The sequence below is a fragment of the Orbicella franksi genome, chromosome 12 (assembly GCF_964199315.1).
Source record: "Orbicella franksi chromosome 12, jaOrbFran1.1, whole genome shotgun sequence".
In the NCBI taxonomy this organism is placed as follows: Eukaryota; Metazoa; Cnidaria; class Anthozoa; order Scleractinia; family Merulinidae; genus Orbicella; species Orbicella franksi.
The window spans coordinates 17273634-17287654 of record NC_138156.1 but is presented as its reverse complement, the minus strand read 5'-3'; the positions used below and the strand labels follow the sequence as shown (position 1 = coordinate 17287654).

Genomic DNA, 14021 nt, shown 5'->3' with positions numbered 1-14021 from the left:
TTTTAGGGCTTTCTTAGCTGCTACAATTAAGTATTGAGAACAATTAACTGGAACTCATATATGGCATTGATGAAAAGAGAGAAGGTGTTCAAATAATGTGTGATAGTATTTTTTATTGTCTAGATGACTATTTTCCAGCTCCACTCAGCAGAGTTCAAATAACACATGTAACAAGCAGTAATAGAAATTTACAGTCTTGCATGCTACGCACTGTTGTCTAATACGATTTTATAGAATGATTGTTGTGATATTCACTGGCATGAGCAATAATTGTTCATATGTGCATGATAAACTAATTAAAATGCTTATAAGCAAAATGCGACACCGTTCCATACAAAAATGTATTACATTCTTCTACCATGCTTCTTCTAGCCATTGATCAGTAATATTCTTGGTGAACTTTCTCACTGTTACAGCTTGAAGAGTTGAAACTGTTCTCATCGGTAAAAATAATCAACGAGGCGAAAACATTGCACTGTGGCAAGATTTCACCGAAAGGCCATGAATTAATCGCCTTTTTCAGTCATTCTTTTCCAGTATACTTCGTTGTTGTTCCTGAAGGCCGTGAACATCCACCGCATACGAATCGAATTTGCTTGTAAATAAATAGCTGCACAGTAATGCTAGATTAGCAACGAATAGAGTTTATTTACTGAGCCGCTTAGACGTCGTCAAGAGTCCATGTCTTACTCTTCGTCAGAGACGCGGAGAACTGTGCAAGTCTTTTTATCCATGGCCCTAACGGTACTGCTGTAGCTTTGGCCTTTCCTTCACACATTCGTTATCTTCACAGATTAGCCGAGCCCCGCTGCACGGACAATCGGCGTTTGTCAAGCAAGAACCCTTGAAGATTCCAGGACACTGAGAAATAAGAAATAGAAGTGTTAAAGAAAAGGAAGTACACGTAACTTTTGAGAACACCCTGCGATTTCACTTCCAAATAAGTGTCTAATTCGAATGGCTCAACTGTAAAAGCTGACGCCAAATTTAGCTAGACCCTTTTTTGGCTATGTACAGCTCATGGTACAATGTCAATATTTTAACTTACTGGTTGTCTGTTCATGATATCTGCCAGTTGATGTATCTCTTGTTTAGGTCTGTCCTTCACACATTCGTTATCTTCACAGATTAGCCGAGCTTCGCTGCATGGGCAATCAGCATTTGTCAAGCAAGAACTCTTGAAGATTCGGGGACACTGGAAAATAATGGATACAAATTAAGAGTGGTCATTTCAGTGAACAATAATTTCACCGCCAAAGACATGTCTACCAATAGCTGAGGGCCCCGTCCACCGTGACTACGCTAGAGAAATTTGAAAACGCAGCTTTATTTCTACGGTTAGGCCTAACGTCCACACTAATCCATCACGAAACAAAGCTTGTAAAAAACGTTCTCTAAAACGGGAGAATTTGAAAACGCCAGCTTTTCGTTTTCGTGTGGGCAGAAAACAGTTTGAGAACGGAGCTTTTCGGAAAAGATGGCGCCGCGATAATCGAGTGATTTCCCTGACCGAGTTTTCCTCAAACACAAATCCAAAATGACCGGTGTTTGTTGCGTTTTTAAATTCCTCCAGAGTAGTATGGGCGGAAAACATTTGATGGGTTTCAGAGTGAAACCTCTGTTTCAAATTCCTCCGGCGGTAGCGTGGACGGGATCTGAACCGTGAAAGCAGACGCCAAAGTTATTGAGATCAGTTACTAGCACATAATTAACTTACTGGTTGTCTGTTCATGATATCCGCCAGCTGATGCATGGGTCTGTACTTCACACATTCGTTATCTTCACAGATCAGCCGACCTTCGCTGCACGGACAATCAGCATTTGTCGAGCAAGAACTCTTGAAGATTCTGTGGCACTGGAAACGAATGGATACAAGAGTTTATGCACTCTGGTTATTTCAGGTAAAGTTAATATAACTACCTAAAGATCTTTACTGAATGGTTTAACCTACAAACGTGTCGCCTAATTTAGACTCCCCCCAGGAGAAGGGTCTTAAACCCTGACCGTATTTAAGGTTGAGGCAAAAAAATATCTGATGCCCTATTTAAGGCCCAAACCCGAAAAATGACACCCTATTGAGGGGAAAAACAGAAACTAAGAAAAGCGTGAACGAGCCAACTTTATTCCGTTTCTGTCAGGAGCCATAATCGGGGACGGAGACCGTAAGCGCGCGCCATTTCAAGTATTGGGGTTGTCCCCATGATATGGGACAATAATTCTATTTTTAGAACAAATTGCGCCATCACCTGCGGCACACGCGCGTACATGCTGCGAGGATTTTTGCGGATGTCGCGCGGGGGAAATGGCGTCCGAAATTCCCGAAATTTTTCATGTTTTTGGCCCACAACCCAACGCGTTTACGTCTGTTGGAATTTTGCTTAACTACTTTCGTCGTAAGCTGCTCTAGTCTGAGTGAAGTAAGACAGTGTCGAATTTAGGTATGTTCCGCTGTAAGTTTATATATATCGCTGACCAAGTTGTATTTCGACGGATGCTTCTTTTACATGAGCTGTACATTACTCCACTTTAAATTTCACATATGTTGAAGATTAACAGCTTTTCCATTACACAGCAAAAAACTGGCTGGATATGTATGGGTTATTGACCAAGTGTGAGGTCAAGATGGCTGGATATTGACCAAGTTCTTTTTTTGCGTGTTTATGGACCGAGACGGAGTCGAGGTCCAAAAACACGCGAAAAAAGAACGAGGCCAATATCCAGCCATCTTGACCGAACAAGCTTGGTCAATAAAGGATTTATTATATGGCTTTCGGGGAAATTTTTCTTGCGGGACACTGCGGGTAGTCCCGAGCGGGCAAGATAGCTCCATCTTGCCCGCTCGGGTAGCCAATCACAGCGCAGGATTTGATTCATCTTGCCCGCTCACGGAGCTAGCCATATAATAAATTTAGATATAGCAGAGCTTCAGGACTTCATAGTTTCCTAGCTCCTCTTGCCACACGCTTGCGAGGAATTTGTCAGTCTATCGCGACCGAAAAGTAAAACAAAATAATTGCTAGTTTGAGTTTCGCTTGAATTGTAAGCAACGCTTGATGTTTCATCAAGGCTTAATAACTTTACGTCCATAGATACTGCTCAGTTTTATTCGTGTAAAAATCCAGTAAATTCTCTGTTGTCGATGAATGAGAGCGCCCGCCGTTGCGTGTCTTGTACAGTCAGTAAACATGACAAATTGTACTTCCGCCGCACTTTCGTGTGAAAGCGTACATCGAACTCAAACAATAGCTCTATAGTTTTTAAATATGTTTAAGATTGACAAATGTTTGAGAACATATTAAAAGCTTAGCTGAAAATATGTGAATAAAGCAGAAATAATCAGCAAAGTTACGATGACGCTTTCTTTAATCAACTTGGAATTACGATTTCGATTTTGTTGATCGAGTTATCAAAACTCCTTGTCTATTTTCATTTTCACAGTGTAAAACTTCACTATGCTTATGTTGAAGAAACATAAATGATGTTAGTAGCCTTTTTTGCTTTCGTTAAATTTGTTGCAGCATCTCAGCACAAAAGATAACGAAAGAAATCTTTGTCAAGATTTGTTGACAATTGAAAACACCAACTCGGACTTGAAAGTGCACAAGCTGCACTATGCAAATGAGCTAATTGTACGCGTCAGACTTTCCTTTCAAAAACTTTTGCAAACTCACCAAACAAGCAGAAACAATAAGAAACCATCAAAACAGGTTTTGGTTATGATTAACCATTATCTGAAAAACTCACAAATTAACTCGATACCAGAGTAGAGAGTTTTCTTGCTATATTCTTAAGTCAGAACAAACGCAAAAACATACGCGTAAGCTTGCAACTAGCGTGAGCAGATCTTATTATTCATTCCCAGCGCGAGATTGAAGTCTTGTTTTCGACCCTGAAAAACCCACCTTTTCCGTTAGCTCAGAGCATAAAACTACATATAAGCGCCCTGGTTCGTATTCCCTGCCTTATTCCCTGCCATCGCTGTGAAAAATACGCAAGAGAATCTCTCAACTCTCACTATTTGATCACGCAACGTGACAACATCCACGCGAGAGCCCCTGACATGTGCGTAAATCCGCGCGGATATATGACGTCAGGATGGCGCAATTTGTTCTAAAAATAGAAAAATTGTCCCATATCATAGGTGCGCGCGAATCCCGAGACTTACGGTCTCCGTCCCCGATTATGGCTCCTGGTTTCTGTAACATTGGAAGTTAACGAATGGTTAAGTGTTAACAGATCATTTGTTTTTCGTTTAATTTAGCTCGGACTTAGTTTCCACTGCAATTTTAGCTGATCCAATTTAGGTACCCTATCTAAGGATCACACCAGGAACACAATGCCAACAGGGGCAAAAATGATACCCCATTTAGGGATCGAAAATCTAAAAAAAACCCTACCCTTTCCCGCGACACAACTATATTAATCAACAGGACAGCATTGTTACTTGTAACTTACTGGTTGCTTTCTTCTTATGTCATCGACAAAAGTCCTTCTCTCGCAGATGTTGTCGTAATTGCAGATTAGCGTAGAATTGTGACGGTTCACGCATGCGCATTCATTGTCCTCACTGCATCGTCGGCCACGGATCTTGGCGCACTAAGATTTAAACATGAAATCAATTCATTATTGTTTGTGAGCTCTCTTCTGCTCGTTGTAATAGGTTCCCTAGGTGTTCTCTACGAATCGGGGCGTGCATGGAGAACAAATAAGGGCCTGGAAACGGGTTGCACATGTCATTCAGTGATGTCATGTGCTAAATCGAGCAATCTGGAAGAGGAAGCCTGGAAACTAGGCTGAATTCAAACGGTACAGTCAGCCTTTCTATCATCAGTATGGTATGGTATTACTGGAATTCCAAATCTTTGGATTAACAGCGCCAGGTCACGGTGGGAAAACGTGATCGACTAAAAACGCGCGTGAGCGGAACTTGAACAACATGCCGGGAACAAAGGTCTACAAGCAAACTGGTCTGAGCATCGCATGAGACTTCTGATAAAGAGCAGCAGAACCACCAAGAACGGAGAATGAAGTTCAGAGGCCAAAATAATACAAAAGAGAGAGAGAGAATAACAAAAAAAGAGATAAAAACGTGAGTTCTCTCCGGGAGAGCGACACAAAATGTTAACAAAAAAAACAAAAAAAAAAAGCGTGGTTTTCGTTATAGATATTGGTATCTGTGGCAAAAGTCTTTACCATTTCTTCACTGAGTTACGTAACATTTAGATCAACTGCAAAGTGCATAATTCATCTTGTCCATTGTCATTTTAGTTTTCATGTTGCTCGTAATAAATGTTACTAAAATGTTACTAAAATGTTACTAAAATGTTACTAAATGAAAGAAAATATAAATCAACAAATGATTACGCGAGCTGGCCTGTTAGTTTTAAGGAAGTGAACAGATTACATTGCCAAGGAAATGGCCAATAAAGAACTGAGCCCAAGGAAATGACTTACGTGTCTCCGAGTTGGTGTGGCCTCAATCAAAGCCAAGGCTGCAAACAGCACAAGTAGAAATTTCAGCATCGTCTCCTTTGCAAACCTCTTTCCAAACCTGCGACAAATCGCCGAATGTAAGTTGTATAACCGGTCAATATTACTCAATACTGTGCTCAAACTCCGAAGAATTCTTCGTTCGATGAAAGACACGACATTTATCACACAGCCGCATATGTTCTGCAGGTAAGAGCACAAGTTTTTGCCTAAGGCAGACAGGTGTGGAGATATGAGAATGGGGTATTTAAGTGGAATATAAGAGGGATTATCCAAGACAATATTTGGCATAGCTACAAATAAACACAGCTAAATAACAATGTTGTTTCTGGGAATTAATCAATATTTAGATATTGGTGAAGCCCGTCAGTTTTATCACGCACAAGCCAGAAAAGTAATCTTTCCGAGCAGTGAGCTAAAAGTGAGACTATGTCGCTAATTATCAAGTTCTGCGCTAAGAGCATGGCAACTTGACGATAAATTAAGCAACGTCTGTCGCTGCTTAGTAATTTTCTTTGTTTATGTTTGAGCACCATGTAATTAAACGTGATCCGCTTCATCGTAAGAGGATCTCAAAGGTGTTAATAAACTTAAAAACATAGCCTAAATTCTATCCCAATGAGGAAATTGTCACCATTATGGAAAGTCGAGCGTCAAATATTTGACCATAATCAAGTCATTTGCACTACGTCTCGTCAAAAGACAGTCGCAACTGACCTTTAAAGTGAACATCACGATTAGAATAAATTGAGAGATTGATCAAAACTAATCGCTATCTCGATTCGTGTACAAACCTTCAAAGCCTCCACCCCAATGTCACGAAATTTTCTTATATAAAATTACTTTGAAATCCAAGAAAACTTAGCAGTAATATTCAAAGGTAACAAACGTCAAAGTGGTATTACTAACATAAGTCAGAGAAGAAAAGGCAAACCGAATAGATAAAATTTGAGAAGGTCGAACTTGCATTCAAAAATTAAGCTTAAAACTTCGGAGGGTAACCAATCCGTGACGTCATTTCCATGTTTACCTGATAACTGAGAATTGGTCAGAATTTTATCTGTTAGCTGAGAAACAAAGCGTTTTTAACTGATTAATGAGATCTGCAAAATTTACTGATAACTGAGACATGGGCTAAAATTAATTACTGATAACTGGAAAATCGCCGAAAATTTAAGTGATACAAACATTTCGGCAGCCTCATCCAAATCCACTATTTGTATCCTGTCGAAAGCAAAAACTCGTATCTGGTTAGAGTGTTGCCTACAGCTTTTGCCGACATGGCATGTGTAATTCTGCCTAACAAGCTCAGTGGCTTTCAAACCTTGTATTCCAAACTATTTAAAGTGACGATGATCGACTGATGTTTTGAAATTTTCGGCAAGCGACACATTCTGCCTATTGAATGATTTCGAGGAATTCATTCTGATAGGGCACGCATTTCAAGCAAATGATGTCTGTCTCAACCTTTCTTCGAACTGAAAGTCAGTGAAGACTTACGAGTATGACCATAACTGAAATGTAAGAAGGTGAGGGTAGGCAATTTTGTCCAGTGTCTTAAAGTCAGTACCAGAATAGTAAGTTAACTGCCAAATAATTATGCCTGATACATCATGTCTTATAACTCTAATCGCGAACAAGGTAAAAACAATTCTTTCCCCGAGGAGAGACGGTTTGATGCAACAGCCACGATGACTATTGAAGAAAACAAGAGCGGTTAATTTTCCTTACTGCGTGGGCGAGACAACCAAATCACTTTGTTGTTTACTGTCAACTTGGTGCCGTATAGGCCGCTTTGTTTATCAGTGTCGGCTTTTTGTATAATACAATATTGTTTTATGCTTGATCTCTTACCGTTGCTAGATTTTTTTTTTCACTAAATTCTGCATTTCTCTTATCTTCGAAGCTTCCAGCATTTCATTTCAACATGTTTGTCTAGTTTGAAAACAGGAACTGAAGCTATAAACGCACAATATCTTCCAGGAAATAAGCCCTAACATGAACAATATTTGCCGGCACGCCGAGTGGACAAAAGATTGATACCCACACAACAAACACCCACTTAAGAGGAATTTTGCTTGCTGAGAACTAACGCCACATTTGTTTTTCCCGAAAAATAATTGTGGTTTCACTTTGATACCTAACTTAGCGACACAAAGAGAGGGAGCATTTCTTTTCGCCACAACTCATAACTGCGGTTTAATTTCCAACTTAGCGAGACAAAAACATTTTGCCGGCCGAAAATAACTGTGGTTTCACTGCACTTGGCTGGATAAAAGACTAGACTGTTGTTAACAAAAACAAGAAGATTTTATGATGTAAACAGAATGAAACAGTTTAATGATTTTCATGATCAAAGATACAAAGTCCACTGCTTTCAGAGTAACAACAGGGGTACCGACAGAGACCGCCTCTTGACCGAAAACACGTGAAAATAAGCGATCAGTTAACTCAACACATGCCGCAAACATTTTAATTAGCTATAAATCGAAAATGTCATATCTTCTTGAACACAGCATAAATCAGTTTTGCCGACATCTCAGTAAATTGTGTGGAAAGGGATATTCGACTTGTGCATTAGAAGATCAAGACAGAAGTCAGGAGTAATTTTTATCGACTTTTAGAGACAACACCCCATTAACAAGAAATAATTAACCGTTTAGATACTTCAGTTAAGTTTGTTTTGAGTTTCTGTCATGATATTGGATAGAAGGATAACGGAAATTATTCAACAGGATCTGTGATCGATATTTTTAATTACCTTTGTCGGAGTCGCACAAAAGCGAAAACGAATAAGCAAACAGACAAATTCCAATAAGTAAAATTTAACTTATATACCGTTAGAATAATTTAGATATCAGACCATATTTAGATGAAGCTGGTCCTTATATGTCACAGTTATAGCCCGTACATTGCTTTTAAGTTTTGTGTGACACGTATTCAAAGTGGATTTAATTGAAAAATCGATACATAAGGATAAAAGAGACGAATGCCCTTAACATGGCGAAGTCAGTATCATAAACAAGCTTAAGAAACACTGATTTCTTATGAAGAATAGATTCTTACGAAAAAAATCCATCTTGTCAGAAAAAAAAAAGGAAACTTAGGTGTCTCACATACCTCAAAAGCAAGCTGTTTTGGTAAATCGACCAATCTTCGCTCTCCGCGGTTTTTATCTCGTTCTGGCACTCTCTAAAGTTGATTTGAACTCTTACTCTTCACTGACGTAATGGCCTGAAATACTCAACAAACTGCAAAATATACGCACTTATACAGATGGTACGCCATATCACGCCGAAATAAGAATGTCTGAAATTTTCAGAACAATACCACTCCTCGCGCTACATACAACGAGATAACAAATGGTTTGAGGTCAGCTGGCCGTGAAGGATAAATCAAATATTTTGGTCATTTGTAATATCATGCTTTTATGCCCGGTTTTATGTCACTTATATGTCTCATACTGTTCCGGGTTTGTTAAATACAGAAAATATTATGTCATTACGAGAAAACAGATGGTGTTACAGGCATTTTGAGTTACAGTTAAACAGACGGAGTCTGTTTTTTTTTTTTTTTTCTCGTTTTGTTTTTTTGTTTTGCTACAGTGTTTTTTTTCTTTTTTTTTTTTTTTTTTACAATCACTAGATACAAACTGGGAACCTTTCAACAGTCAAAGTGTTGTGGACTCAACGTGCAACAAGCAAACTTGAGAGTAAAACACGAACTTTGTTTTTTTTTAGAATTCTCCAGAATGAAACTCAGGTGGAGCGAAGAAACATTACAATCTATGCAAATTATGTCAGGCATCTCTCGAGACTGAATAGTTATCAAAGACCAGTTATTACAAGAAACTGTTTCAAATTATCGCAAATTTGCCGTTAAATATTCCCGTTTCCTTTCGTTGTGGGAGGTGTTTTCACTGTATTCCTGTATCCGCCATGACATGCCAGTGGCTTCGTGGACGGGTATCCCGCAGGTTGATTCATTTTCACAAGTTTGTAGAGCCTACTGTGCGAATTAGCCGTTTTATCATAACTTGATGAGGTGAATAGATGCCCACGATGGATAAAAAACATTTCAGAAATAACTGAGATATGTTCGATACTCGCTTAGCGTGTTTATGACCCAAGTTTCATTGATTTATCTATATATGTAATTGCAGATAACAATTAACTGCGAAATTTTCCCTTTTTAAAAAGACAAATAATTAGTGATAAAATCTTCTTTAATAATGCCTTGTTTGCTACTGAAAAAGGTTAGCTCCACTATAAAAGAAGTCATTCTATATTCTTTTAAATGGACACAGTACAGTTATGAAAAAAGTTGTGAACGTTGCAAGATGGAAAACAGTTTCTTTCAACAACAAAATCGACAGAGGTTCTTACTCGAAAGAGTTTGCGAGCCAATAATAGCCATCTGGAAAGGATTTGGTGGAATTCATCTAGGACCTTCTAAAATTTTGTTTCAAAAAATATTTTTTTTAAAATGTTCAAAAAACGACGGGTATTGGAATGGAAGAACACTTACGTAATGTAGAAATTTCCTTCGATTATCTCTCCCAGATGAACTCCTTGGTGATTTGTTGGAACAACTGTTAAAGCTGCTTTGTATTTCAAGCAGTGGCAAGTCAATGCACAGCCATATTTCATGAACCACCGGGCGACAACAAGCAGCTTTTCATGCATGCAACTGGATCCAATCACTACCAAGTCGAACTCAGTAGTGCTCAGCCGGTAGTGGTAAATTGTTCGACAGACATCTTCCTTTCTAGCCTGTCTTCCATCTGTAAAAACCATCAGCTTCTCGCAGTAGGTCTTATGTACATGTCTCACAAAAGATGTTTATCCGAAATCAAAAATCAATTGATGTCTCTACCCATTCTGGCTAGAATATTCAGAACGGTTTTCTATTTCTCTCTCTCATTTGCAGGCCCTAACTCGTTATAAAAGTAATTGGTTACAGCAATAACTGCTGAAAGACTCGCTAAATGCCGACCCCATGACGGCTTCCCAAATGTGCTCTGACTGAATATTTCAGCTTTACTTTGTTCAAATCCAAGATGCTTGCTTCTTGTTTATCTGACAAAAAGAACTTAGCCGTTTTCCGAAAGTTACCCTGAAGGCGGACCAGCTTTATGTTATGCCACGGAAAAATGCCGTTAATTACTTTAGTTGATAGGTTTTAAGGTCTTAGTTGGGCCTCTGAATTCTTTACTTAAGGAAGTGGAATTCAAGACATCTCCGTGTGAGAATTTGCATCCTCGGCAAGTCTTCGACTGTTACATGATATAAGCAATTTGATCTTTGTTCTGACGTAAAGCACTACCCCAGGTTTGAAACTGTTAAACATAACATAACAATACGTAATCTCCGTTTGAAATTACTATTTCTCTGAACATTGCTCCGTCTACATAAGAGCGACTCAGCATATCGATCAACAACCAGAATTACCTCTCTCTCCCTCTGAAAGGAAGGCTGCTTTTTGAGGTAGGCGGCGTGAATTTGTGCTGTGCCTTTTATTTCTTTACATTTTCCTTGCCAGGTAGTGAAGACGTTTTCTCTCAAAGCTGGCCCGTGATCATATCAAGTCTTACCTTTGTTTGACTGGAGACACTCCGAACTGAGCATGTTTAGATCCCTGCTAAGATCTCTTGTCTACCATTTGTAGTTGCCTCTTTCGCTGCCTACATGGCCTAATATCAGCTCAAATCCCTTACAAGTGTGCGCGCGATTATTTGTCAATTTTGCAAACTCTTAAAATTTAACTCTTAATTTGGACAATGACCAAGGTAACGAGTATTTTGAACAGTTCCGAACGTAACAGTCTTAGGAGATAGTATGAATACATCCTAGTCCAATTTGGAAATAATTGAATTTTAAAAAATCCTCTTTTAGAATTGAGTACCATTACTTATCTTCAGTTTTTGCTTTTTCTGTTAGACAAATTGTTTGAGATGAGTCTCAACTCTCTAAAACTGAGTAGTTCTTCGCGGGCAGTGTAACTGAAACAACTATTTCTGCATTTTCCATGTATTATAACAATTCACGGTCTCTTGTTGGCGAGGAGCTTCCAGTGAGAAACTTTCGAGCCTGAACCGCTTACTACAAAAATAGGTAAGTTTGTCTCCATTTCTAGGAACTCCGTGGAAGAAATGCGTATTCGGTATCAATGATTTTCGGCATAAACTACGCAACAGAATTGTACATCTCCACGATTGACAGGCAGAAATTCTGGACGCGTTTTCAACATTTGGCCGAACTAAGTCTCTGGAATCTGGAATTTTGAGGCGTGGCACTTTGGGACGTGATCTGGCAAGTTTGCTATGTATGTACATTATAATTTACACATTATTTTTTTACAGTACGCTTACAGTACGTGCAGTTATTTTTTTCAGACAAATATTTTTGCTCCCTGAAAGATCTATGACACATGAAGTAGGAGATGAAATGCAGTTTATTGTCGATGCTCTGTAAGCGATATACAAAGAAGGCCGGATGAAAAAGGATCCTTTTTCGTCACATTCACCAAGCTGAACATTCAATATTACCGTCTAGTGCGGATCTGTAGCCAAACCTAATCATAGCAGCATGGAGCAGAGTACGATTGTCACATATGTGTCTAGTTATAGTCGCTGTTATCACCAGTGTGTCGAGATCAGTGTTGAAGCGGTCAAATGGTGGGTAGCACATTAAGCTCCTGTTGAGAGAACTCCCGAACTATTTTCACCAGGAGACACTTGAATGGCATGCAAAATGCGCGTCTTTATCATCACATTTGCATTGAAATACTCACTTTCTATCAACGACTGAGAATTTATCCCGTTTTGAAATTCAGTCATATCTTTTCCAGTGTTAAGGCGGCATACTTAAATACCCTACAATACTTTAACTTCAGTCTTAACTTGAAGCAGTCTGATATACCGCAACATATCCACGCTTTTTTAACCTATAGAATGTCACTGACTTTCACAGCAAGTGAAATTCCAAGTTGGTGGGCAAACCTTGTGTGGGCGATTTCTTTTCTGCTCTGAGCAAAACACATGCACTACAAAAACAAACCTAAGGAAAAAATTCACACTGATTTTCACTGGTGCTCAAATGGACTCACTAACTCTCGTCTGAGGAATCAAAGATTTCCTTCGTTCTGATTCGTTTGACATTGAAACAAAGCACGTATTGCCCTTGTTTTTTAGATGTGAATCAAAAACAACCAAACACTGATAAGATAGAAATGCCTGGAATAGCGATAAAGGTCTTTTTGACGCATATTTGTGCAGCTAACAATCACGTCGACCTTAACTAAAACAACTGATATTGTGGTGTACATACATACTTTTTGCGGGCTTGCTATGATCACTCTTGAAGTTTCAGTGGTTCACTGCCAGTCAGGTATAACAACTGTGGGTTTATAGCTGTAGAGATCAGGTGTATATCAAAGTCTTAATTCAGTCTACCAGCTTTTAAGACAACGGAGTACTTTATCTCATTTACGTAACTTGTTTATTCCCGACACGTGTCTGAAAATATATATACCTAATCAGTATAATGGACCGAAATATTGACCCCTGGAAGGTTCTCAATCCGTAATCTTTTCATTTTGGGTGGCGTTAAATAAATAATCCAGATTTGAAATGAGTTCAATTATCCCTTGAAAAAATAACAGCATTATTAAGGTATCAATATAAATTCCTTCTGCTCTCAATCCGGCATTTGGATGTCAATATACTGAAGTGACATGCCACAACTAATGTCATGAACATTGCAGCTGCGTGGAAATCCTGAATACTCAGGAAAGAACTGGTGAAGATATTAACTTTGACGTTTTTAACTTGGGATTTAGTTAGAATTCCAGTTCAAAACAATCTTAATATTGGCATTCTACATGAAGTCACAAAACACGTTATAAATTACGTTCAGACGTGCAAAGTAGCAAATTCCGGCTGAACGTCAGTTTAAATGGCCTATAAGCCTCTTTTCCTTTGCGTCCTTATTTCCTTATCTCTAATTCTTAATCTAACCAGAGCTCAAAAGGTGAACAGTTGAGTGTGGTCGAAAAGCTATTGACATATTTTTGTGGTTTTTGGCTACTTTTTTTTTGTTTGTCTATTCACGAACCTGGTTCTGCAAGATGTTTTAAATTCAGCTTTGAGAACTGAAGTACTGTTGAAAAAATAAGTGCCCTTGTCAAATTGGCAAACAATTAGGAAATATTTAGAGATAACTGCAGGCGTAAGAGATCTAGTCGTCCCAAACCAAAACAGACGATTTGGTTTTGCAAGCTTACATATATAGGATTATAAACACGCTCGGAATGTTAAAAAAAGTCACAATAAAGTGTTTTTTTATGACTTATTCAGGGTTGATTTGAAAATGTCTCGGGCGCTACAGAGCATACGGTCGAGTTTTGATAGAGTTTCGTTTGAAAGTCCGTATCCTTCTTCTTTAAATCGTCAGGCCTGTCCTAACATTGATTTATGCCAGATTATTTTGCCCTCAAGCATGCAGATAATTAAGTCTTACGAGAACACTTCA

General features: G+C 38.7%; 1 protein-coding gene across 1 annotated transcript; it reads right to left on the bottom strand.

The window, feature by feature from the left end:
- Positions 1-103: 103 nt before the first annotated feature.
- Positions 104-8643, bottom strand: LOC145463914 (uncharacterized). The gene is made up of 6 exons (XM_081447706.1): positions 8611-8643; positions 5455-5551; positions 4456-4596; positions 1718-1855; positions 1049-1195; positions 104-861 (listed from the first exon to the last, which is right to left on the bottom strand). Exons 2-6 carry the CDS (start codon positions 5521-5523, stop codon positions 739-741), a joined length of 618 nt encoding a protein of 205 aa, XP_081303832.1. The 5' UTR covers positions 5524-5551; positions 8611-8643; the 3' UTR covers positions 104-738.
- Positions 8644-14021: the final 5378 nt, after the last annotated feature.